Below are 24,509 nucleotides of genomic sequence, written 5' to 3' on the forward strand. Positions count from 1 at the left end.
TTACAGTGCCACATGCTTCCTGACACTGTCCAGGGCTGTAAAGCTGATGTGAGTTCCCCCCTGGGTCATGGCACAGTGGAGAGATGGTGTGCTGCAGGACTGCCCTCCTTGGCCTAGCACTCAGGAATGCCTTAGGTATGAAGGGAGTCACAGGAGGCTGCAGCTTTAGAATGAAATCTGTAATAAACCCTCGTATTCGCTGTTATTTCCCCAAACCTGCTTCAATAACACCATGACAACTTGTGGTTTCAGGTTGTTCTTTTTCCCCCTTTTTTCCTCCCTGCACCCATTTCTTGCCCTGCCTGCACTGTGCTTCCTGAAAGTTACTAATGCAGATTAGCCAGCACACACAATCAGTGCATCACATTTTTAACTTCCTCTACCAAATATCCACCACCATAATATGTTTTAAGCTCATTCAAAAAATCTCAATTAATAGTTATGACTGATATGACACTGTCTTCAGCAAATGGCTTTTTGAAGCAGTCAGTAAAGCAGTAGCCTGTATCTTAGCAGACTGCAATAAAATGCGGCTGAGTGCTCAATGTTTTTCAGAAGATAAACATAAAGCAATATAAACTAATTTTATCTAGAAAATTCTGAGCCTGAGTCATCTGCTTATCCTCACAAAAGGTATGACACTTCACCTCATTAATATTCTACCAAGGCATCAATTATTCTGCTCCACATATGAATGGTCTTAGGGCAGCTGTGAAATGGTCAGTGTGTGTGCTTTGCGAGAAGAAAGATTGATAATACCTAGGACATGGTTTAGTGGGTGACGTTGGTAGTAGAGTGATGGTTGGACCAGATGATCTTGGAGGTTTTTTCCAACCTTAATAATTCTATGACTCTGTGATAATAATAATGAATGACTTGAAGGAATAGCTATGGTGTGTCACACCATGCAAGCACAGTATTCCTGCTTTCCAAGGGCTGTTTTTTTGGCTGAGACCTCTTCTCTCCTGTTCAGCAGCCAGGGTTGCTGCCTGTCATTCCCCAAGACCAATGAAACATGACAGGCAAAAAATCTGCTTCAATTCTCTGTGCAGAAGAAGAGCTGAGGAGACCATAAATGCGAAAAAGCATTGCTGCCTCTGGACTGTAAGAAAGGTGATTTCTTCATTAGAGGAGACTGGGGCTGCTGGCTTCCCTGGGCTGTGCAAGAGATACTATTTCATCTTCAGATATCACATGCAGACTCCATGTGACAAACAAGAAAGTATGAGCCATCCATCACATCAACTATGTTAAAATTTACTGCAGATTGTTTCACAGAAAGTGTGTGTGTGTGTGTGTGTGTGTGTGACATTGAGCTCAGTAAGAGTTTGGTGGTGTGTTTTTTTTTTGTTTGTTTGTTTGTTCGTTTGTTTGTTTGGTTTGGTTTGTTTTTGTTTTTCCCAACTACAAATGATACTGCCAGGTGTGGAGGGCTCTGTATTTCTTCTGTGGAATATGTAGCACTACACAGAGCTGCCCCACAGTTTTCCTATACTTTATGACATATTTATTTTTATTTAACAAACATTTTTGTTTTGAAGTGACAGAGCAAAATTAACAGTATTTTATTTAAAATGTATAGCGAAGTAGTCAACCTGAGATAAATGACCATTTTTCCATATATTCTGCATAAAGTATTGCTAGGTTGATACTTAAATGGACAATTTCAGGCATGAGGCTACCTAAAGTTAACCAGATGTTGCAACATCTTCCTCAAGCCATGTTCAAGAAGATTCGCAATGTTGTTCTGTAACTGGAATAAATGTATTCTATAAAAATTTTCCATAGAAGCATAAACTTGAAATCGAACAAAATAGTCTTGGGAAACTTGTGATTCCTCTTAAACTGACATTTCTTCATGTGCCTTTGATTTCATGTAGGGCTTGAATAATGCTGCCACTACAAAAACAGTCTGTTTTGCTCTGTTGGCTAACGATACAGGAATGTGTCTGATTAAGTGAGACCGTGGATATCTCAGGAGACAATTTTATAAATCAGATTTTATGACAAAATTACAGATGTAATGCTATTTGTAAACTAGATAATTATGGATAATAGAGATTAAAAAAAAAAAAAAAAGTACTAGAGGATCAATAAAGAACTCAAGCTGAGTATCAGAGCAAATCACATACCACACACAATTATTTTAGCTTTTAAAAAAATCTCTTCAGGCAACGTATTTTCCACCAAGATGTTGAAAATGAGAACAGATTATTATAGCTTTTTGCTTATTATCCCAAACAGAAATTTAGTCTGGCAGAAGATTCATTTGACACTACTCTCATCTTTTTATAAACATCGGGATAAACAACTGTCCACTTTGCTTTGCATACAGTCTGTATGGTATTAATGACAATTCTGCAAGGTTGGTTTAACAGCAATGATTAAACCAGCCTGTAATTCAATTAAATGAGATAATGATTCACTGCAATCCATAATCATATGCAGGGAGAACTATAAAAATTATGTCTAAATTAAAAGCATATTACACAAACTATATGGTGAGTAACAGAAAAGGAAGATCAATAAAACATAAAGGAATAAAAAGCTGTTTTTATTTTTTTTTCTTATTAATTTCTGAAAATAAAAATAATTCATAAATCTAATATTTCATGTTATACATAACCTTAAAGTGTATCTCTTTTTAATTAGATAAAGCAAAACAATCAGTCTAAGAAAGAAATCTCCCAAAATTATCTGAGAGAAATTTGGATCTCCGTTAAATACTCTGCAACCGTTTGGAGCTTGAGTTAACAGGGAAACTACACGTTTACATACTAGCGAAGAGTAAAATTTAGTGCTGAGCATCACTATTGGCTATATACTAATTTGTGTACAATGCATGAAAACTTCCCGTCCATATAAAACAACCTGAGAAACTTTTGTAAGTGGCTTGAGCTTGTAGTGTAATTGGTTTAGTTGATTATGTCAGTGGTGACTGAGATGAGGTAATTATTCAGGTCATCAGTCCCATGACAAGTGGTGTTTATGTGCTACAGAAATCCATCAGGCGCATAAGCTTCAACATTATCTGCACAAAATAATTCAGGCTGACCTTTGAGGGAAAGAACTGTTACAGCTTAGTCATATACACATTTATATTTGGAAACTGGAGGAAAAAAAATCAGGAATTTCAATGATTTCTGTCCAACCGTTGTTTGGACAAAACCCCAGACACCTGGCCTGGGGAGATGTTGTTTCCACAGAGGAAAGCAATGAGACAAAAGCAGGGAGAGTATTCCTGCACGAAGTGATGCAGCGGCATGCAAAACCCCATGATCTGCAGAGGAACACAGCAGCCTACAGCAGCACTTTGTACCCAAAAGCAAACTTGAAGGACCCTATCCATTCCAGCAGCTGAACATGAAAGGCACAAAAATGCCACCTTTGCTTCAGGGCATTACAAACAGATTTATGTTACACTGCAAATCCTACTCCAGGAGAAACAAACACGGGCTGGTCTTCAAACAGGAAGATGACGAACCACAGTTTTCCCCCTCCATTTTGTGGGATATGTTTTATGTCACTTATGCAATAACCCCCCCTTGTATCAGTCACGCTACATGTCTTTAAGTAAACGTATAGTTTAGCGTACGTATCATCTCTGCAAAGGTCTTTACTTAACCTCGTCTAATCTAAATCTCGGTAATCGCCTCTAAGAATAGTTTCAGGAAAGTTCATTTTTGAATGAACTTGCAAAAGCTTGCATTACACAACCAATAAAACCACTTGTGTAATGAATCGAGTAAAAAGAGTGGGCAATTAAAGCCGTGTGATGTCTCTTTTTCAACAACATGTACAGTTTGAACTGGTCTCGGTGTTACTAGCAACACCAGCAGCTGGCAGAAGCCTTGGGAAGCTGCTTCTTGAGGATCTAAGGGGCATACAAGAAAAATGAACTCAATGAGATGAAAACAGGACTGCTACACAGAAAGTAGCAATCCTTTTTCCCTCTCACTCCTGCAGGAAGTTCTCATGACCTTCCCTTGAGGCAAGCTGGTTGCGCAGGAGCCCTTCACCACACTTCATCTCCTAAGCGAGGCTCAGACACAGAGGGCCACTTCTTCTCTCAGTCTGCAAAGCACTCCTTTATCCTTGCCATCTTCTGCATGCACTTTCCCCAAATCATGCTGTGTGTAAAGGACTGGAGAGCTGCTGCAGTACAGAAGGCATTTTTTGGTTGTATAACCTGACCAACAGCCAGTGCTTGCTAGTACCTCGCCATCCTGACTGCTGTAGTGCGTGGAGCAGAAGCAGGGCCATTTTTATCCCTTTCATCCTTTTTATCATCCTCTTTGCTGCAGAAGGCCAAGAGCAGAGTGCATTCAGGAGTAGAAACAGCCCTGCATAAATAAAAAGATCTGAGGGGCACAGCTGAGTTGCAGGGAAAGTGGATCGCATTGCTAGATGTTTTGTTGTGGGGTCAGATGACACTTGATGATTATTCTTAAAACAGAAGCAATCAGAATCATGTTACTGCATGAAAAATGTTTTCTTGTTGTTTCTTCTCTGAACTCTAGCTTGAAATAAAGAACTGAAGACCTGAACACACAGATAAGAGCAAGTTGCAGGTACCACAAACTCAGGAATACTTTAACTTTTGGGCACCTGAGTTAGGAATTTTAATGTGCTTCCCTTGAAATAGATACAAGTTTATCTACATATATATATGTAGATAATTTATTTGTTCAAGATGTTAGCAGGTATACACACTCATGATAAATAAAAAAATGTTGTGAAATCAATATACAATTTTACAGTGACAGCTGGTGAGACTATATTAGAAATGTACTGATCAGCCTTAAGTTCCATCAGGTAGGAGAAATGCCACTGCTGGTGACTGTAGGCTTGTGGAGCAGAACCTATAAAGATCATAAAGAAATTTATGTGGAAAGAGAGGGAACTGGGATCATTGTTATACAACTGAAAACAAAAGTTACTTTCAATGTATTAAGATCAATGCAAAATTAAGCAATGTATGTGACACGTTCACAGCAGAAGTAAACAAGGTGCAATTTTAGAAAAGGAATATGTAAGGAAACTTTAGGGAAATGGTGTTTAATAAAAATGAAATGTACTTAAAATTAATGGACAGTCCATCTAGCAGTTGCCTTAGGCTAGTTTATTTCCATTAGCCATACATTAATAGGAAGCTATCTCTGGGTTCAATACCACTGAAAACAGACCAGGATTCTGCTTCTGGGGAAAAGTTCTGCCTTCTGCTTTCGAGGGCCTGGCTGTAAAGGACAAAATATACTGTGGGGAGATGGCGGGGGAAGTAACACTATTTTGATCAGGTTACATTTCACATTTTCAGTTTATTTTGACCATTATGTTAGGTACAACTACTAAGAAGTGATGATCCCTGACAAATAATGCAACCTTACTAATCCCAGCTTTACTGTTTTATAGCACATAGTAATCAGTGTTAATACTGTCAAATTTTAGTGCTATGTTTTGGTGGTGTTGACAGTAATAATGCAGGATACATGGCAGCCAAATTTGTACGTTCCTCCTTGCTATGCCTGCTTTTCAGTGCTTGTGCTAGACACAGATCAGTCTTCTCCAGCAGTAAAGTAAGGGAAGAGAGATTTATAAGGCAGAAGCAAGAGGTCTGACTTCAGAAAACAATGTAAATGATGGACTTCATTTTAACAGGGATCCTGCCCCAGTGAATGGTGAGCTGATCTCAATTTCACATCTTTGTCTTTCACCTTCTTCCTATACAATGTTTAGCAAGGCTTCCAAGGGCTGTAAACAGTCCTGTAAACAAGGATAAAGTATTTCTGGTTCATAAAATAAACGGCAGGTTAGGAAGCCTTGCTCAGAACTGTTGTTTCCAACGAGTGATGGATTTAAGACAGGGCAGCACTGAACACTTCCCCCCATGAATAAGTTTGGCTGGGAGCTTTGACTGCTCCTGCCGATGCTGTGCAAAGCTGCAGGGAGCCTGGGAACCACTGAAAGTAAAACAAGATTGTCATAAGCATCAGACTTTCTATGGAAATAAGTGCATAGAAACCATTTTGGGGGATCTCTCAATTTTCAGTGACTTCAAAATATAGAGTTATAATAATTATCTTCCTATCAATTACACTATTGAAGCATTTTTTTCCCCTAAAAAGGCAAAAGACCTAAGATCTAAACAAAATGAAAGACAGATCATCTAACACCATAACCCAGACCTGATGTGACTTCAGTCCAGTGTCCTCTCTCAGCACAGTAAATTTAGGAATGTGCAGAAATCAGTTTAGATCTGAACTCCATGTCTTGGGCCTTATGAATGCTACTGTTCGTTTCTCTTCTGGCCTCTAAACACACACACACACATATACACACACACATCCGTTCATCCATTCACACGCATTTAAAATTAAAAAGAAGAGTTTGCACCATTTTATAAATATAATATTCATATTATATTATTATCATATTATCGTATTATCAATATGCATATTCAGAAGCAACGTGAAACACATTTTGTGCACTAACATAACTGTCACAAAATACTTCCCTTGTCTTTAAGGCTTATCATTCAGCTCTTCTTCTATGTGTTCAATAGATGCATTTTTCTTGCTGTTATGTTCTTTCAGACACACGCTGCCTCTAACCTAGATCTGTTGCAAGAGGCTACACAGTGTTTGAATGCATAGGATGTTGTTTTTTTGGGGGAGAGGGGGAGATCTCTCCAAAAATAATGATTCATAAAATCTTTGTCTGAAAACAATAACTTTAAATTTGACATTGGGTGATAAATAAATGCACAACTTTCTCCTCCCTCATAATCTATCATTGTTTCTAATCTCCCTCTCCTATAAAAAAACATTTTGAAGGCCCTAGTGCAGTGCATTTTCATTGTGGAGCTCTCTGAAGAGACGCTGCCAGTGATGAGTTTGCAAGCACCCTCTTGTGGCAGTGAGCTCCTGTAGTCATATTGGGAAAGACTTCCCATGAAATTTCAATTCCTTTCCTCCAACTTCTGTAAATTCATTTGGCCTATATTTCTCTGAACCATCTCGTAGTGGAATCACACCAGACCCAAACCTTGTTAAGAAAGAGCTTGATATAAATCAGGATGATATAAATCAGGCTTGTCAGCTCTCAGCTGTCTTGCACCTTACTTGTCTTGCATGCCAGCTCCCACACAGTGTGGCAGTGGGATGCACATGTGTGTCTCAAATCAAACTTCACATAGAGGCACAGACCAATCTCCATAACGAAAACGCTTTGATGGAGGGCAAAGAAAATTGTGCTCTTGTGATTTACACTATCAAGCACTGACAACTCTGTAACATTCATGACTGGTTAGAGAGCAAGAACTCCCGCTATTAAACCATCCAGCTACTGTTCTGCTATTTAATAAATACAGTAACTGATGCATACAGCCACTGGAGTGGAAACCCAGTAAGGAACCTGTAGGTTCGGCACCACCCTAGGAGAAATGCATCTGCTTTAACAAAAGGCAGGATGGTATTTTTGAAAAATCAGAGACAAGTACTTGGCTAGATCAAGAGCACTGTTGCTACTGGCTTTCAAGCCCTAGCAAGTAGCCTTACATTTGTTTAGCACTGTGCTTAGGGAACAGGCTGGTCCACAATTATGCTTACCTGCAAGAAGCTTGGCTTGACTTTTAATTTGAGCAAACATGCACCATGACATCGAATTCAGAGGGGACATTTTTACCTCTAGTAGCTGGCCATTTTTTGTAGACTCAATTTATTTATTTATTTTAATCTCGAAGAGGATGGCTTTTAGGCAGCTTTTCATTTATTTGTTTGTTTATTAATATACAGTCCAATTTTAAATTTCTCAGTATCTCAATAGGCTGCGTAAGGATTCATCATTCACTGCAGCTGTAATCAGTATCAATACATGAGCAAACAGCTCCATTAAGGGGAAAATTGTATTTATAGTATCCAAGTGAGACACTAGCATGAAGACCTTACCTGTCTTAAGTCAACTACAGTACTGCAGCTGGAGTTGAATAAGCCAAAGCATTACACATTTGAACTGTATGTCACTACTTAGTGTCAAGAGCTGAGTGAAGTTCTACCTGCCATTTGTGCAGTTCTTCCTCTTATCAAAGCCTGTGGCCACGCCATCCATCTCAGCTGAGTGTCTAGTTTCATGCCATAAAGGCAGGAAAGTGTCTTCTGCCTCTGTGTCTGGACCTAAGGCTCTCATCATGTTATGAGTACACCTCATTTACCTATATAATAAAGATATGTAGGGAGGGAACTGATCATTGATACATTGTTGGATTTGAAAAAAGAAGACAGAATTAACTAAAAAAAAAAAAAAAAAAGACGGAGGAGTAGTTTCATATTTATATTCAAATACCTAGAATTACTAAAGATGACCTGCCTATATAAAGGACTGCTAAATCATTAATAGAGTATATCCACTTTATGGAATACTCTTTCAGTCAAACAATCCAGAAACTGTTTTTCTTCTGCTCTATAAAACTGGAAAATATTTGGGTCAGGACTCCAGGAATTCATATAAGCAACCTACCTCTTAAGGACTTGTGCCTATAAGAGAAATAGTAAACATTTAAAACACAGTATTCCAAAGAAAATAACACCTCTTGCTGAAAAGAAACCTGCTACCAAATAAATAAATAAATAAACAGATAAATAAAGCGGTATATATCAAACATATCTGACAGAGTTTTTCAGAGCTGTTTGCAGTGAGCTTGACACAGCAACTGAAGAATTACACCGGAGTGACACAGGGTCTTTGGGTACTTCGGGGCAGTGTTGGCATTTTTCCTGCTAGTGGCTCACTAATGAGAGCAGTATCTAGACACACTAAGGGTCTTTTGAATGATGCTCCAGGCCCTTGGAGAAAAGATTTCTGTCTTACAGAGAATTTTCAATACGCAGTCAGAAACTACACACTAAAAACAAAACAAAACAAAACCAAAACAAACAAATAAAACCAAGCAAACAAAAGAAAAATAGTTTTGCCTAGCTGGCTCCAAAGCAGCACAGAGCTTTCAAAAGAAAATAAACATAGTTTTATCCCCATGACTCACCACAAAAGCTTTCCAATCTCTCCATCTGAAGATCAGCAAATGAATACCTTTATATAAAATAACAGGATACAGAAAAATATTGGCTGACTACCCGATGCACTCCATCTCAGTTTGTGTTAGCTATTACTGTTCACAAGAACAGTACGTTCGTCTTATTAAATCTTATAACAACGCGTTATTACATTCAGTGTTTGCCAAACATCATAGCAATTATTGGGCTCGCACTTTCATCTAACTACACATTTGGCTGCAGCCATAACTGTTCATGTCTTGAAAAAATTAGAGATTAACAAATGGGCCTGCACATCCATCAGCTCTGTGCGCTGCTTCCCAGGATCTGTACAGCAGAAGGATAGTTCCCATTGGCTCTGTACTGCATCGAGGTCGCACAGGCTGTCAGGGCTGATCTGTTGCTGTTAGAGAGCTCCATCTTAGCAAAACGGCTGGCAAGCGCAGAAAACTGGAAGTGTTTTTCTGCTAAAGGTATAAACAAAGGTATACCCACAACTGCTGAGATCCTGATATGGTAAATGAGGACCTCTGGTGGAAATGGATTTGGTTGCTTGGAGACGCTAGGCCATTAAACCAGTGCAGAGATGGCCTGGAAACACAATTTTCTTCATTTTTGTGGTGCCCAACTCCACAGCGCTGGACTAGGAAATGGGAACAAAGAAACACATTTTCCTTGAAGAAATATTGTAAAAATGATTCCATTAACATCTGGGCGATTTTTCTATTTCATAAAGATGGAGAGTGTGATAAAGAAACTCTCCAACAATTGGATGCCCATAGGAGGGTTAGCAGTAAACAGGAATAGTGAGAATAAAACAGTGGGATGAAGAGGTATTTCTGCGTCTGAAAGGAAGATAACATATAGAGGTGAGACTAAATATTATAGGGTGTTGGAACTAGATGATATTTAAGGTCTCTCCCAACCCAAGCCATTCTATGATTCTATTATTATAAATTTGGCATTTAGTTAGAAGTGACGCATGACATTCCTAATGTAAATTTTCAGTCCTGCAGCCTAATTATATACATTATTCTGAAGATAACAACAAAAAACAAGCAACCTAACTGACATTTCTACACTATAAATGAATAACAGTCATTTTTATAAAGTTAGCCCTCATCCTTTTAGCAATTACTCAAAGGCCACACTTGTGGACAAAGCAAATAATTTTGCAGTAGGCTGAATAAAACCAGAAGAGTGGCATTTCCAGGTTTGCTTGATGATTAAATATACCACAAGAAAGATGCTAAATGGTAAATATTTTGTTCTGCACCTGTTTAGCACTTGGCTCCTTGTCACATTGCCATAACTGAGTGTGTGGACCATTTACCATCCTCCTTCCACAGCAGACCCCTCTGAGCATCCTTGAAATGCTCTATGTAAATCCAGCCTCCCTGATCTCCCCACAGAGCTGAGCCGGGGCACACCAACAGCACAAGGCATTGCCCCCAAGCTTGCTGTTCTGTTGGACCTCAGGACCCGTGGGAGCCACAAGCACTGTCCTTCACTGCCACCAAATCCACATCTATGCTGTTTCTTCAACCATAATCTCTGAATTTAATGCATTAAGGTCTGCATTTTCTGTTGCTTTTGTTTTTGGTGGTGATGTTTTCTTTTTCTTTTTTCTAATGTGTGTTTTATCATCTGATGCCAAATGTCTCATTTCCTAGGACTGACTTTCCCACTTCTTTTCCAAAGAAAATAAATGTACAGCTAACACTTCCAGTCCTGAAAAGGTAAGAAGGGACGTGTACACTTTGTAGCCTTCTAAACCTCCAGACCCTGCATTTGACAGAGAACTTAAAACTCCCCACAGAAGTCCATCACTCTCGTGCCAGCACTACTGAATGAGACCCAAAAGCCCCTTCCACACCTCAGGAAGTACATGAGAGGGTATCAGCCACACAATGGCAATGACTCATACAGGAGCAGTAAACAGAAGGCAGTGTGCACCTTGCTGATTCCAAAGAAAGCACTGTTTGCAGGATATGATTGTTTCTATTTTTAAGTCAGACATGTTTTGTTGTTGTTGTTTGGTTTTCTGTTAAAAATTGTGTGCTAACTCATTATACTCAGCTGGATTACAAAGCTCAGGGAGGAAATATCAAGGTCATGCCTCTGTCAGAAAACTGACAACTTACAATTTCCTTCTCTTTTTTAAGCTCATGAACAAGTAGAATAGTTTTCACAGCTAGATTTAAAAATTACTGATTTAATAGCATTTTACCTTCCATATATCTTCATTGGTTCATAGTAAATTGTTTGTGGCACGAGGAACTTCATCAGCATGTGGCTTTCTGCATCAGAAGTCTCTGGCCTAAACAATCACTTAAGAACGAAAACACCAGTAAACTTACAGAGATTTAAAATCTTTTCAGAGACTTTATAATTAAATATCTAAGTCATTTCTAGTTCCCCTATCAAGTCTACTAAATTTTTCATTACTCTTTAGAAACATTTTGATATGGAGATAGGCTGTGAAGCTCAGTTTCCACTGGCTTTTATTTTTAATTCAACAGGAATTAAGGTGACTTAGGTCTGTGCAGCAAAACTGCACTGTGGTAAAAACAAAAGGAAAGCTTGTTCAGATCTTCCTTCACTTTCACAGATGAGAAAGGCTATTTTTTACAGAAATGAAATGAAATAGAAACAAAAAAATATGAACAAGTATGGCCGTGTGGTCAAGCTTCCACCTGCAGCTCATCAGGCAAAGCATCTTTGTCACAATTTCAGAAGCTACATGTTGTTGTATTTTTTTTTTCTTTTCTTTCTTTGATGAGTAAAAGCTAATTTACTTAGATGGTTTACAGTTGCTAACTGAATGTTGCAGTTTCTTGTTTCAGACCTCATCTAAGGTCAGGTCATTTGGGAGTTTTATGGACAGCAAGAACAAAGTGCTAGACCTGACATATGAGAAGTAGAGAAGCAGCATCACCTTGCTAGAAACCTCCAGGCAAATTTTTCCTTTCTTATTTGAATTCAAATCCTTGGAGGGAGATCTGTTCACTGAATGCATGCAGTCCATGAAACGTACTGCAACAATCTCAAAGCCGCACATGAAAACAGCGCTGCTCCTTGGGCACCCACCTGTAGGCAGTCCTGCTGGGAGGCTCCTTGCACAGGGAGCTCTGCTCATAAATCAGCTGCACTGCCTGCCATAAGCATAAACTGGGTCAATCTAAAAGTGCTTGCAGAAGATAAAACGGCAATAGCGAGTGAAAGACATTTCACAATCCTGCATCTCAGAGAAGAACAATTTGGGTGATAAATTTTAAGAGAAAGGCTGACGTTCATTCACTATGTCTCCCTCCTTCATTCATTGTTTTCCTCCTTTTTGTTCCTGGAAACCTCATATGCCTTACTGCTTCTAAAGTGTCTCTGTTTAGCATTAAATATTTCAATTTGATTCACGTCGTATCACTAACAGGATGATTGGGAGGTAATGTATGGCAGTAAAGGCCTGCGGTATCTGCTTGTATTTTTAAAATTCAAAAGCAACTTTTTCAAAGTCTCCAGGCAGCTACATTTCTTGTAACAGGTATGACTGGTGAGGCAGCTCTTGTCTGTCACATCAAATTACCTCGCTTTCTCAGGGAGTTTTTCACATTTATGTCATGGATCCAGTGCACTTCAAGAGAACTTGTGTGGAGATGAGTGTTGTAAATGCATTGAGACACCTGAATTCAGCCAGCTGCACACAGGTTATTTTAGCTCAGGTAAGGCGCTAACACGATTATGAAGTACCTAGTTCTCAATTAGGGGTCCTATGCCACAAGCAATTATGCTCAGGAATACCTTTGCACATGGCTAACCCTGTTGTACCTTCATGAGGAAGAATATTTCTGGCTGAGAAATGCCCACAGCCCATGTGGCAGCAGGAGAAAACACCACCAATGCCAGAAGCAGCAAAACAAAGCAAAGCAAAACTGGTAGCAGCATCCTTCCCGTACAGGAGAGGCAGATGGCCAGGAAGATTCAGCCCTCCCCTAAGTCAGCGGCCAGAGGACAGCAGCTCAACATGGGCTGGTGCTGGTTTTGCTTTGCTTTTCTTCCATCCATGCCTAAAGGCACTTTTATGAGTACATGGCTGGTCTTCCTGTTTCCCAAGCAAATGGCATGCCAAGATTTTTTCGCAGGAGCTACAAATAGCAAGATACCTACTAGGTTTTCTAGAAAAATGCCAAAGACCTCCTTTTATTTTTTTCAAGCATAATGAATGTATTCAATTACTTGCCACTTTTCCTCTTCATAAAACTAATAACAACAGCTCACGTGCCAGCCTGCCCCTCTAGTAGCAATACTGACCAAACTTCCCTCCAGGGCCTCATTTTGGGCAGTGGCGGTGGCTGGCAGGTCTCAGCATCAGTGCTTGCCTACTTAAGGGCTGTTTCAAAGACAGGCCCTCATGTACAGAGAGGCAAAAGACAAAGAAACAAAAACAAAAGCAAAAACCTAGCACATATGTGAGAGGGTTTTAACATATCACCAGATCAGCCACCCAAGTATTACGGGGTCAGGCTCGAAACATTATACATCCGAAATGCATGAAGCAACAAAAGCCTGACAGTGAGTCATTCCCATTTTGAATCAGCTTGCTTTCAAATTACTCCCCATAGAATTTAACAGACATAATAGAAAATAATAGAATTGAAAAATGGGAACTATTTCCACATTGTGGGTTTTTCCCATAGTGGCTGCGATTTGAATTGCTAATTTGCTGCCAGATGTGCAACTACAGACTCTGTGACAACCATTCCCTTCATATGGTACTTAATTATTTCTTATTGTAATATTCTGGGCATGAAACAAAATTATACTTAGCCCAGGTTGGAGGGATTTTGGTTTTGTTTTTAATGGCGGAACCCTTCGAGATGAATAAATCCATATCTATGTGGCATAGCATTTTAAATAATTTAATAATATAACCTTCTGAGAGCAGCCTTATTTATGAAAGCATTAAAGGACAACTCCTGTCTCCAATAAAGGCAGTAAGAGTTCCTCATGGCTTGCACATACTCCAGAGATTTTGATTTCTATTTTAAAAACTACCAGCAGTTTTTAGTAAGTGGCATTTGTGCAGCTATATTTGACTCCACAGTACAACAGGAAGAACCCACAGAAAAATAGTTAGCCATTTATTGAAAAGCCTGAAATAAATGACAAACTAGGAGAACCACTTGGGTCTCGTCCAAGTGCTAGATGTGTGGACACTGTTGACCCGTTCCAGAGGGGCTGACCCTGGGCAAGGTGGACGTGAGCTGGGCTGGACACATCCTCCAGTGCCAGAGACCATCTCCTTTGGCCACGATCACACAGCCTGTGCTTATGGAATGTGTCCCTCTACATTAAAATGCTGCCAACTCTTTCCAAATCAATCTTTATTGCAAAATTAGCAGTGATTTTTACTTAATGATCACATATCATTTTTCTGTAGAGGAAGAAAATTGTGTTTTAATGAAATGTAATTTAAAATAAACCTGATATGCATTAAGCTCATCTGGCTCTAAGCAACCAACACCTGTAAAGTAATGCAAGAGTTACTATTGAATCTCTCTGAAAATGAAGTCCTACTCACATAGGACAGTACTGTGATAAATTACCTGATTTTTGCTGGTCTCTGTTGCACAGTAGTTATTACCACTATGTATAACAGGTCTTTGGAATTTTTATCTTCCAGCATACGACTTCTTGAACAGTAGGACAGATTTTGAATATAATAGTACCTGCTGAAATGTCTGAATAAATCCAAATAGCTATTTTGATTGTATTCCCTGTTCAACATTTTTCAGTATTTATTTTCACAGTTTATATTATTCCCAAGCACATACAGAAGATCACATGACTAAAATTATTATGGAAAAAAAAAAAAAAAAAAGCAATTCCTGTGCCACTTGCAAAAGAGGCACATACATATTTCAAAACCATTTTGAAATGGCCCCTGAAACCCAGAGATAAGCCAGACTGAGTGGAAAACAAACACATCTCACATCTCTGAGAAGTGTACTAGCGGAAGGAAAAGCAGTAAGAGCCTCCTGCTGGGAGGGATGCCCAGCTCTTCCCTTCAACATGGCAGTGGTGACAGTGGTCCTTCAGAAGCCAAAACCCAAATCACTACTTCCAATACTACTGGGAGCAACGGACATGAAGATAACTCAAAATTAAACTCTCAATGACTCTGACAGATGTGGAATGAGAAACTGTTGTTACCCTCAGCCTTTACCTATATCCATTGCTCCCATGCTGTTTCATTTAGCAGGAAATTCTGAATCCAATGCCTGAGATGGAAACATTTATTTTTCCTCTTTAGATGTCATGCCTCAAGACCAAAAACCTTCGTGTACAAGGACCCACTGTTACTTAGCTCAAAGTTGAATTCTGGAATTTTTGGACTTTTGTATCCACATCCTTTCCCAGTGTACTTGAAGCTTCTATAGCCTACTGAAACCCAACAGGACCCAGTTTTTCAGAATTAGTAGATGCTTCTTAACAGTGACATCTTGTTTAACTTCCACTTTTTTTTTTTTTTTTTTTTTTTATATATATGAAAGATGGTATTGCCATGCACTTTGTTTCAGGTCAGGCATGAGGTCTGAAAAGTGAGGAGGGGCACTCCTTGTCCAAAGATCTGAAATACCCTTATGGTCAAGCATTTGTGCTATCTTAGACACATAGAGAAGTGTTACTGAAAACTAAAAACTCTTATAATCTACATTAGATATCTTAGTCATTGAGGAAGGCAGAGGAATGTAGAAGAACAACATTGCTCAGAGACAAATCACTTCCACTAGTTTACATTTTAGTATGCCAGGTATCAGTAGAGTTGCTGGAATCAAAACAAGGGGATTCTCCATACAGTCACACATTCTTTAGATATGTCAGCGCTCACTGAAACTGAATGAATGGCTCAAAAATGAATGTTTTAATGCCACTACAAAACAGTACAGACCTCCAGCTTCATTTCATTTTGGTCTTATCCTCTTTGAAAAAAAAAAAAAATCTATTAATGAAAATACACATGGCACAGAAAACCTAAGGCAGCAAGAACAGCAACCGAATGCTTTGGGGAATGTGAATTTTTGTATAGTTTTGTACTAGTGGAAGATGCCCCCTACTTCTGAACTTTTGATGCTGAATTTGCAGCAGCCACGCTGTCTATATCCCACATGCAAGTTCTTTAAAACACTCCTCTTAAACATCTTCATATAGTTCTTGAGCTTCAAGTTTTGTGGTTGTTTTATTCCTAGAGGTGAATCATTACTGAAAGTTGATGGCCATCCCTCGAAAAACTTCTTGCCTTTTTGCTCTTTGAGAAGGACTGAACATCTCTGACATGTTTCAGGACACACAAACTCTGTCACAGATTTGATTTTATGCTGGAAGCATTAAGAAAATTTGATGCTTCCTCTGAGGTTTCTCAGTCCAAAGCGGAGTCCCTTTTAAGGCACCTTTGACACTACTAATGATCTGTGCAAGACTTTCTATGGAGCTGAAAAACAGAACTACAATACTTAAATTGAAAGGAGGCAAAACAGAACCAGGAAGAAATTATTAAGAATTGTTCGTTTCCTGCTATAAGACGATATATGACAGCTAGGATAGACAGCCAAAAGGAAAAATCACCTTCTATTTCATGTCCCAGGATGCTTCTATAGATTTCTTGTCCTTTATCAGGCTTCAGTTAAAAACCTAAGTCTTTTGTGTTGGAGTCTTTAGCCCCACCATAAGCAAGGAGGAGAGCAATATCACTATCTTTTTCCATATCCTTTATTATAGGATTTAAAACAGAATTTTCTAAAGACAATTGTTCTTAATGGATTTTTCTGAGCTCCTTTTTCCCTTTGCCTCTTTCTTTCTGCCTGTTCTTTTAGACCTACTTATTTTTTTATTTTTTTTTTTTCAGTTTCAGCAACAAAAGGAACTTTTGTCTGAAGTTGCATAGATATCTATAATACCTATGCATTCCTTCCAAATAGCACTTTTATAATAGCAAATAGCAAACTACAAGAACTTGACATTTATCTAAATCCTGAAATTTGGAGAGCAGTTTATGCCTCAACAAAATTTCAGGGAAAGGAACTTAGGAGCATGTAAGTGAAAAAATTAGTGTCAGTATTCTTTCTAGAGTAATTCCTCCATAGTCCCCTGTCAAGAATATGAACTTGCATTTCCTAAAGGATGAGGAAATTAACAGTGTCACGTTGTGCACAGTAAAATAAACCTGAAAGGCTGTACTGGAGAAATGCAGTAAGGCTTAGTAAGGTTACATTTCTTATCCGTGTTACAGACATGTTCTACTGAAAACATTATTATAAATCTGTCATAATTATTAATGACAAATCTCCCAGAAATCAGTCTCATTAGAATACCATTAGACTCTTAATGTAGCTATACTTTATTACATCTGGAGTAAACCTGTGCTCAGCTGGGTAACCAGGATCGTCACTGAGGAGCTCTGCAAGTCCAAATACTTAAGACACTGATGTGAAATACCACTTATATTGGAACAAAGGATTTTTATGACCTTTACTTCTGGGCTACTGCCCGGCTGAAATCCTCTCTCCTGTTCAATCCACTTTACAAGAAACAATTTGTCAAAATTCTTCAAGGAAACTGCTCTTCATCTGTTTTCTTTAATAGCTGCATTGCTTGAAACCAGATTAAACTTGTACAAGTTTCTCATGTTGATGACATCTTCAAATCTGTATCGATCAATTCCACTAAGTTGCTTCTGTTAGCGAATGCTGCTTTTGACACTAAGTACGAATCATGCCTTACTAACTGCTTAATGAGTGGAGGATGCAGCGGGTCTCATTACGCATTTACAGTGGTCTGACAAAGGGTTTCCATTTATTTCTAAGCACCCTCATAATCCTTATTAACTGTTCTCTTGACTCCACAGAAATAATGTTCCATGTATATATCTCTTCTACATTATTTTAAAGGATATGTGTCTGTGCCAGATTTAGAAAGGCATTAGTCACCTAACAAGGGCAGGCAGTCATCTAACCTGCCTACACTATCCTGATGATGCCTCCAAGTGCCCATTTATATCAGGCTGGTCCATGCTGTGATTGTTTCAACAAATTCCCTCTTAGCCTATGACTTCATATTTTCCATGGTCTATCCACTCCTTTTTGATGGCTTTGCTTGAGCTGCAAATACAATATGTGAAGGGTTCACAATTCACTTTGAGCTGTTTCTGTATTTTGCCATCTACTATTCCTTGCTTTGTTTTGCTCGCTCACTTCCTTTTTAAATATGTAAATATCCCCAGGGACTTTTTTTGGTGTATTTGGGTATTTCTGTACTATTTTGAAGGATTAAATTACACTACTTTTGCCTTTAGGGTCTCTTTAAAACTAATTCCACCCTAAAAAATTCCCTTTTATGGTTTAATGTCATGAAGTTAAGTTTCAATGCAATCCCTCCCATGAGAATACCTTTCATGAGAGAACACGAGGGAACTGAAACTGCCTATGGAAATATGAAAAATTTCCCACAAGTGTAGCAGATGACATTTTTTTTTCTTTTTTTGACATGGGATGACTTAGACACCATGTGCCACAACAGCTGAAAGTAGTATGCGACAGAGAACTTTATCTCCCACTGCAAAATATTGCAGTCCTAATTTCTCATTTCTACAAGTTCACGTCATGTAGACAGAACAAACAACAAACAACCACGTTACATGTTACACAAGTTCTGGCACTTTTAGTAATACATGATTTTCTGGAACAGCCTGATCAAGCCCAGTACCCTCTTGCCCAGGAACTGGGAACCACTAGCTCCGTGTCCCCCTCAGCCAGTCACAGTTTTAGAAGTACAGCCTTTTGGCAAAGGTAAATTCAGGTGTCATCTCCATGGAGTACTCACCGTGCATAACTCTCTGAAGGGTAACAGTACCTAAACTAGCTTGGAAACCTGAGGCAGTCTAGCTGTGGTGGCACAAAAGTCTGTGGGCTATTTTGCCTTGCTGAGGAGCAGTCGGCAGTGCAAGGCAAGGAGAAAAATAAATGTTTTATGCCTTGAATCCTGTTACAAGTCCACCGAGGAGACTAGGTGAGCAATGCCATTCTGAAACATCCTTTTACAGCCAGAAACTCACAACCAAATCTAGGTTGCATTCTGTGAAACATCTCCATTCGATTCAGGGGGTCAGTCTCTGGTTCCCTCCTATGCACCCTATCTGCTTCAGGAGGTGTTCACGGAGCCCAGACAAGGAGGGCAGTCTCCGTAAACTCTCTCAAAAGCCAGCAGAGGGAGGCTGTTCAGCAGTGGCTTGAGGGGACAACAAAGAGAGCACAAGCATAACAGACCCTTGAAACACCCCCTGGAGAAATCCACAGCTCTCTGCAGAGCAGAGAAGGAATGAGCAGAAACCTTCTTCCTAATTCATGCACTGCACCATGGTGCAGACCCCCAGTGGGAAACTTCTCTCCTGCTCCTACTTCACTGGACTTATTGCCATGGCTGGCACAACCCCACATTCTCACAATCTTTTTAGGTAGGTGTCTAGACAGTACATTGCTACCTTGTTTTGCTTATTGAGTACAGCAACTTCCAGGCTTTTGAAGCATTGTTATCTCTCCCCAGGTGTTTATTCTTTTGTTTTTTCTACTTAACATCAGTTGCTAATGAGAGGGGAAATCAAAAGAAACTTAGATTGTAAAGAATAACAACAACCTTGGAAACTGTTTTCTTCCTTCAAAAGAAAAAGGAGAGAAAGGCCAAACAAACAGATTCAAGCCTGTTTGATGACAGAGCTACAGAACTATCATGCCTCAAAGCACAACCTGCTACAGAGCAGTACAGACTAACAGCATCCTTTATGAGGCATTTATGAGAAAAATTAGCTGTGCTCCTAGATGGATTTAAGAATATTTTCGAAAGGAGAAGTAAGAGCTCAAAAGCGGAGCCACCTATATTATTTTGTTTCACACCTTTTAAAGGGGAGCAACTAAGATCACAAATATGCAATCTCCACTGTATAATGGTGTACTTACAACATTAAGGTGTTTAATTCCAATTGGTTTTCAAGTAGTGGTTCCTGGTTATGTGTGGAGCTGGGTGAAAGACCCCTTGAATACTGACATAAAAATGAAAAGCTGAAGACTACAACAGAACATTTTTACACATATATCAGCTCTAAAATATGGACCTTCAGCATACATAATAAAATAGATTATACAACTTTGGTAGCTGACACAAAACCTTTCTGAGGATAAGCAACAGTGATTATTTTAAATCTGGCATGGGGATGTTCTTTGTCTTCTTTTCCTCCCTTCCTTGATTGACTTCTCTGTTGTCATGGCTCTCATTTGTGGTTAGGGAATAACAAATTTTGAAATTCTTTTTTTCTGAGTATACATAATCCTTGTCTCCAGACAGGATTTAATATTATGATAAACTTATGAAATGGAAATACCTGAAATCCTGAAAATGTAGCCAGTAAGGAGAAGTCCCCACACCACCTGGTGAAAAGTCTGTCACCAGACTGTCATTATCTGGATGGTGTTTTGGTCCCACTCAGGTCAAGAGATTTCACTGGAACCAAGATTTTATCTTCTCATATATATTTGCAGATCCCTCAATGCTGCCAGTGTGAGGCAGGTAAACACAGTAAATACTGCCAATGTGAAGCAGGTAAACACATTAAGGAATGAGAGGCAATCCTGCCTGATCTGCAATTAGTATATTATATGTTGTCATAATTGTTTTCCAAATATTTTGGTATGAGACCTGCCAAGGCGAGGAAAGAGACACCATCAAGGAGGCCTTTCAGGACTCCCCACTCAGGCAGCAGAGGATGCAGGGATGAAGCATTTTGGGAACATACACAGACAATGGTACAAACTGCTGTTCTCTTCATGGCAATGAAAATGAGACAGTCTTCAGGCTACATGTGGTGACTAATAAATTGGGTGTAGCGAAGTCTGTTTTACTGCAGGAAGGTGAATTTAATGAAAGCCTGTGCCTGACAGGTGGTTCCCATGCGGGAGATCCTGCAGCTCAAAAACCCAGCATGGGAAAAGTCAGCTCCTGCAGAAACCCTGCAAAAAGTCACTGTTTAGACTTGGAAAATAGACTCAAAACAGACAATTGGTGTATTTCAATAAAAGGATCAAGAAAAAAATATGTAAGAAGTAAGGTTACCTTTGGATCTTAGCATTTTTGGAAATAATTTCTTCCAAATCTTAAATTTACACATGGAATCACTTCAGGGCTGGGGTCAAAAATTAAAAACACAACAATGCCAAAACTCCAGATGTTTGCTCCCAAATTCATTTTAAGATTTTAACCATTAGGAAGTTTCTTCCTCATGTTATATTTTGAGATTTAGGTTTAATTACTTTGGGAATCAAAATATGGCCTTGTCTTACTACAGTTACTTATTACACTTTTTTTTTTTTTTTTTGAAAAAAATGAATGTGAAAATGCAACTGCACAGTACAAACATTACAGAAGTTATCAGATCAGAGACATGAAAATAGTCACTTTACTCAGTTGGACAGTCTTCCATTCACCACCCCAATTCTCAAGTTTTCTTTCTCCTGCCTCACACAGAAAAGAAACAACATTTCAGAAGAAATGAAAGTTCACCTTATTTGTTCACAGTGTAAAAAAAAATAACAACAACAACAAAAAAACCCAACAACATTAAAGGTGCTTTCCAATAAATGTAAGATGCAAGATACCATTGTAAACAAACAGCATCCTGGCCAAAAAGAAGACTCTGCAAGCTAATATTAAAAATACGAGGAATTAAAAAATAATATAAATAAATAAATAAATAAATAAATAAAAGGAGCTAGCACGAGCAGAATATGATATGTAGCTTCTTACGTTACTTTTTGGCAGTACAAATAAGTTTTGTTTATGTGTAATGTGTGATGATTTTATATAACTTGCAAATTTAACAGAAGCAAAAATTCCACGGGAAAAAGAAATTGCTGAGAGAAACTTAACTTTTGTCAGGTAAAATTCCCCAAGAAATGTGGCTTTTCTTTTGCAAAATAATATATATTTGCCCTGATTTTCTGAGCAGCAGTGGCTGGGGAAAGTACTGGCAGTAGATGCACAAAATCGGAAGAGAAATCTGTTTTCTTGTACATTTTATTTAAACCCAATGGAGAACGCACTGTGGTTTAACCAGGCTGCCAGCTCATGGACTGATTCCACACAGGGCCTGAAAGAGGGTCCAGGAGTCCTGCCATGGGGCCAACAGCTTTTAGCATCCCATTTTCATCAGTCCAAAGAGTCATACTGCCATGCTCTGCATTGCTGTCTTTAGGTTACTTCTGTGTGGGGTCCTATCCCCTCAGGCAGAGGGAGGATTGAATTCACATTCCCCATGTCACCAGTGAGGCTTCCAGAAGTCGCTGAATTCCAGAATTTATTTTACTTGTTGGTTTTGTTGATTTTTTTTCCCACCAAAAGTGTCCCCGAAGGGACAGCTCCAGGCATTTTGTGCCAGAACTGTCCCTACTGCCACACATTTGTCAGGCCTTGATGAACACATGCCGATGGAGGTCAGTGGCCCAGGCCCAGGCCAGCACCACATGCACAGGCCTGAGCCTCATGCATGGGATGGAGGGACCTGAGCAGGGCTTTCACGACCTGCTCCAACATAGGCTTGGATCTCACGTGATACCAGCAAGGAGTGTACCTGCACTATACCTTGCCTTTGGCAGAAAAGTAGATCTAAAGCATTTCTACACTCTGCAGCTCCTTCCCGACCCCATGGCATAGTTGGCTGCCCCTTGCATGTGTTAATACAACTTGTTGCATTGGTAGCTTTTGTAGAAATAGACTGAATTGGATCGCTGAAACAGTTGTATGAGGGAACAAAAGCTTCTTTGTAGGAAAAATCCTACAGGTAAATACAATTAAGACCAAAGAAAAGTCCATCTCTGAACAGGTCCCAAGCCAAATTATTGTCTTATTTGCCATGCAAAGACCTCTTAAGTTGCCAAAACCTGCAAGTCACTTGCCCAATTAAAATCACTCAGGCTTTCCTTCAAAATCTTCCTGTTACAGAGTAGTCACAGACATTTTTTGGAGATTCTTCATGCAAACAGCAAGTAAATTATGCAAATTACAAATAAAAATTACTTAGTTTCGTTAGTTTCAATATAAACGGTAGAAAAACAAGTGATTGGAGTTGCTCTTGCTAATTTTCTGTGTAACTCAAGTGTCCCAGCTGCACATTCCCATAAAAGTTTTCACTTTCTGACTTAGTGAAACACCCTTCCAGCCCTGCAGTTAGCTAACTAACAGCCAAAAACCAAATCACAGAGATTGCAATGACACAAGATCCAAAAATAGGCTACAAAGTGAATAGGAGGTGAATTCCACCAAGTCTGACTGTAGAGCAGGAATTCCCCCAACTCTGCCCCCGGCGTCCTGGGAACCGAGAGCAAGCCGAAAGTTTTAGGAGAGCTGAAGAGAAATAAACACAAAGCAGAGAGGGGAAGGCAGTCTTGGAGCAGTTTTCCAGATTCTCGATGTGACAAGGGGAGGGACGGGATGGCGAAGGGGAAGCTTTGGTCCTAAAGCAGAGATCCCTAAGGGGCAGCCTTGCCCCCCAGCGGGCTGCCCACCCTGGCGGTGCGGGATTTCGGCTCCCCCACACCTCATCGTTACCCCACGGGGCTGCGGACCCAAAACCCGAGCGGTTCACCCCCCGTGCCCCCCAAATCCCGTCCCCGGGCCGTGCCGGGCTGCTCACCCGGCGGTTGCGGTCGGTCTCCCGCACCTCCTCCTCCTCGGGGCCCTGTCGGATGATTGCCCGGAGCACCACGGCGTTGTTGGTGCAGCAGGCTCGGAAGAGGCTCAGCGCCTCGGGGCTGCCGCCGTCGCCTTGCTCCAGGGACCAGCTGTCCTCCGCCTCGTCCTCCAGCCCCCCCGGCGGGTAGAAGGAGTCGTCCGAGGCGATGCTGCAGGTGTCGGGCAGCTCGGAGAAATCCTCGTACTCCTCGCAGTCCTCTTCTTCTTCCTCTTCTTCCTCCTCCTCCTCGTCGCCCTGCCCCTGGCCGGCAGCCCCCTCCGCCCCCTGCTCGGGGCCGCTCTCCGCCTCGGGCAGCTCCTTGCCGGAGCCCGGAGCGGGGCAGACCCGCTCCCCGGCCAGCTGCCCCCCGGCCCCCGACAGCAGCACCATGTCGACAGCCCTGTCACCGACAGCCCTGTCGCCGACACCCCTGACACCGGCACCCCGGCACGCCGTCTAGGCGTCCCGGAGCCTGGGGGGGGTCTCGTCGCCCCCTGCTCGCCGGCCGCCCCCGGGCCGGGCCATGCCGCTGAGGGGATCCCTCCGGGTCCGGGAGGGAGGGGAGAGGGGTTTGGGAGGCAGGTCTGGGGTTTAGGAAGGGCGGCGAGCAAACTCCCGGCCCGTAAGCCGATCAGCATCTCTCGGAGCAGATTGGGGCTTGGGCTTAGCGCGCTGACATCAGGGACACGTCT

At 40.4% G+C, this 24,509-nt stretch overlaps 1 protein-coding gene across 1 annotated transcript in view; it reads right to left on the minus strand.

Moving 5' to 3' along the window:
• ANKRD33B (ankyrin repeat domain 33B) overlaps positions 1-24,207 on the minus strand; it is a gene marked incomplete at both ends in the record, with an annotated part of 37,262 nt that extends 13,055 nt beyond the window's left edge. Inside the window, one exon of the mRNA XM_084282992.1 lies at positions 23,779-24,207. Within this exon, the coding sequence (XP_084139118.1) occupies positions 23,779-24,207 (429 nt within the window). The remainder of the gene's footprint in view (positions 1-23,778) is intronic.
• Positions 24,208-24,509: the final 302 nt, after the last annotated feature.

Source organism: Netta rufina, assembly GCF_964035555.1.
Source record: "Netta rufina genome assembly, chromosome: 2".
In the NCBI taxonomy this organism is placed as follows: domain Eukaryota; kingdom Metazoa; phylum Chordata; class Aves; order Anseriformes; family Anatidae; genus Netta; species Netta rufina.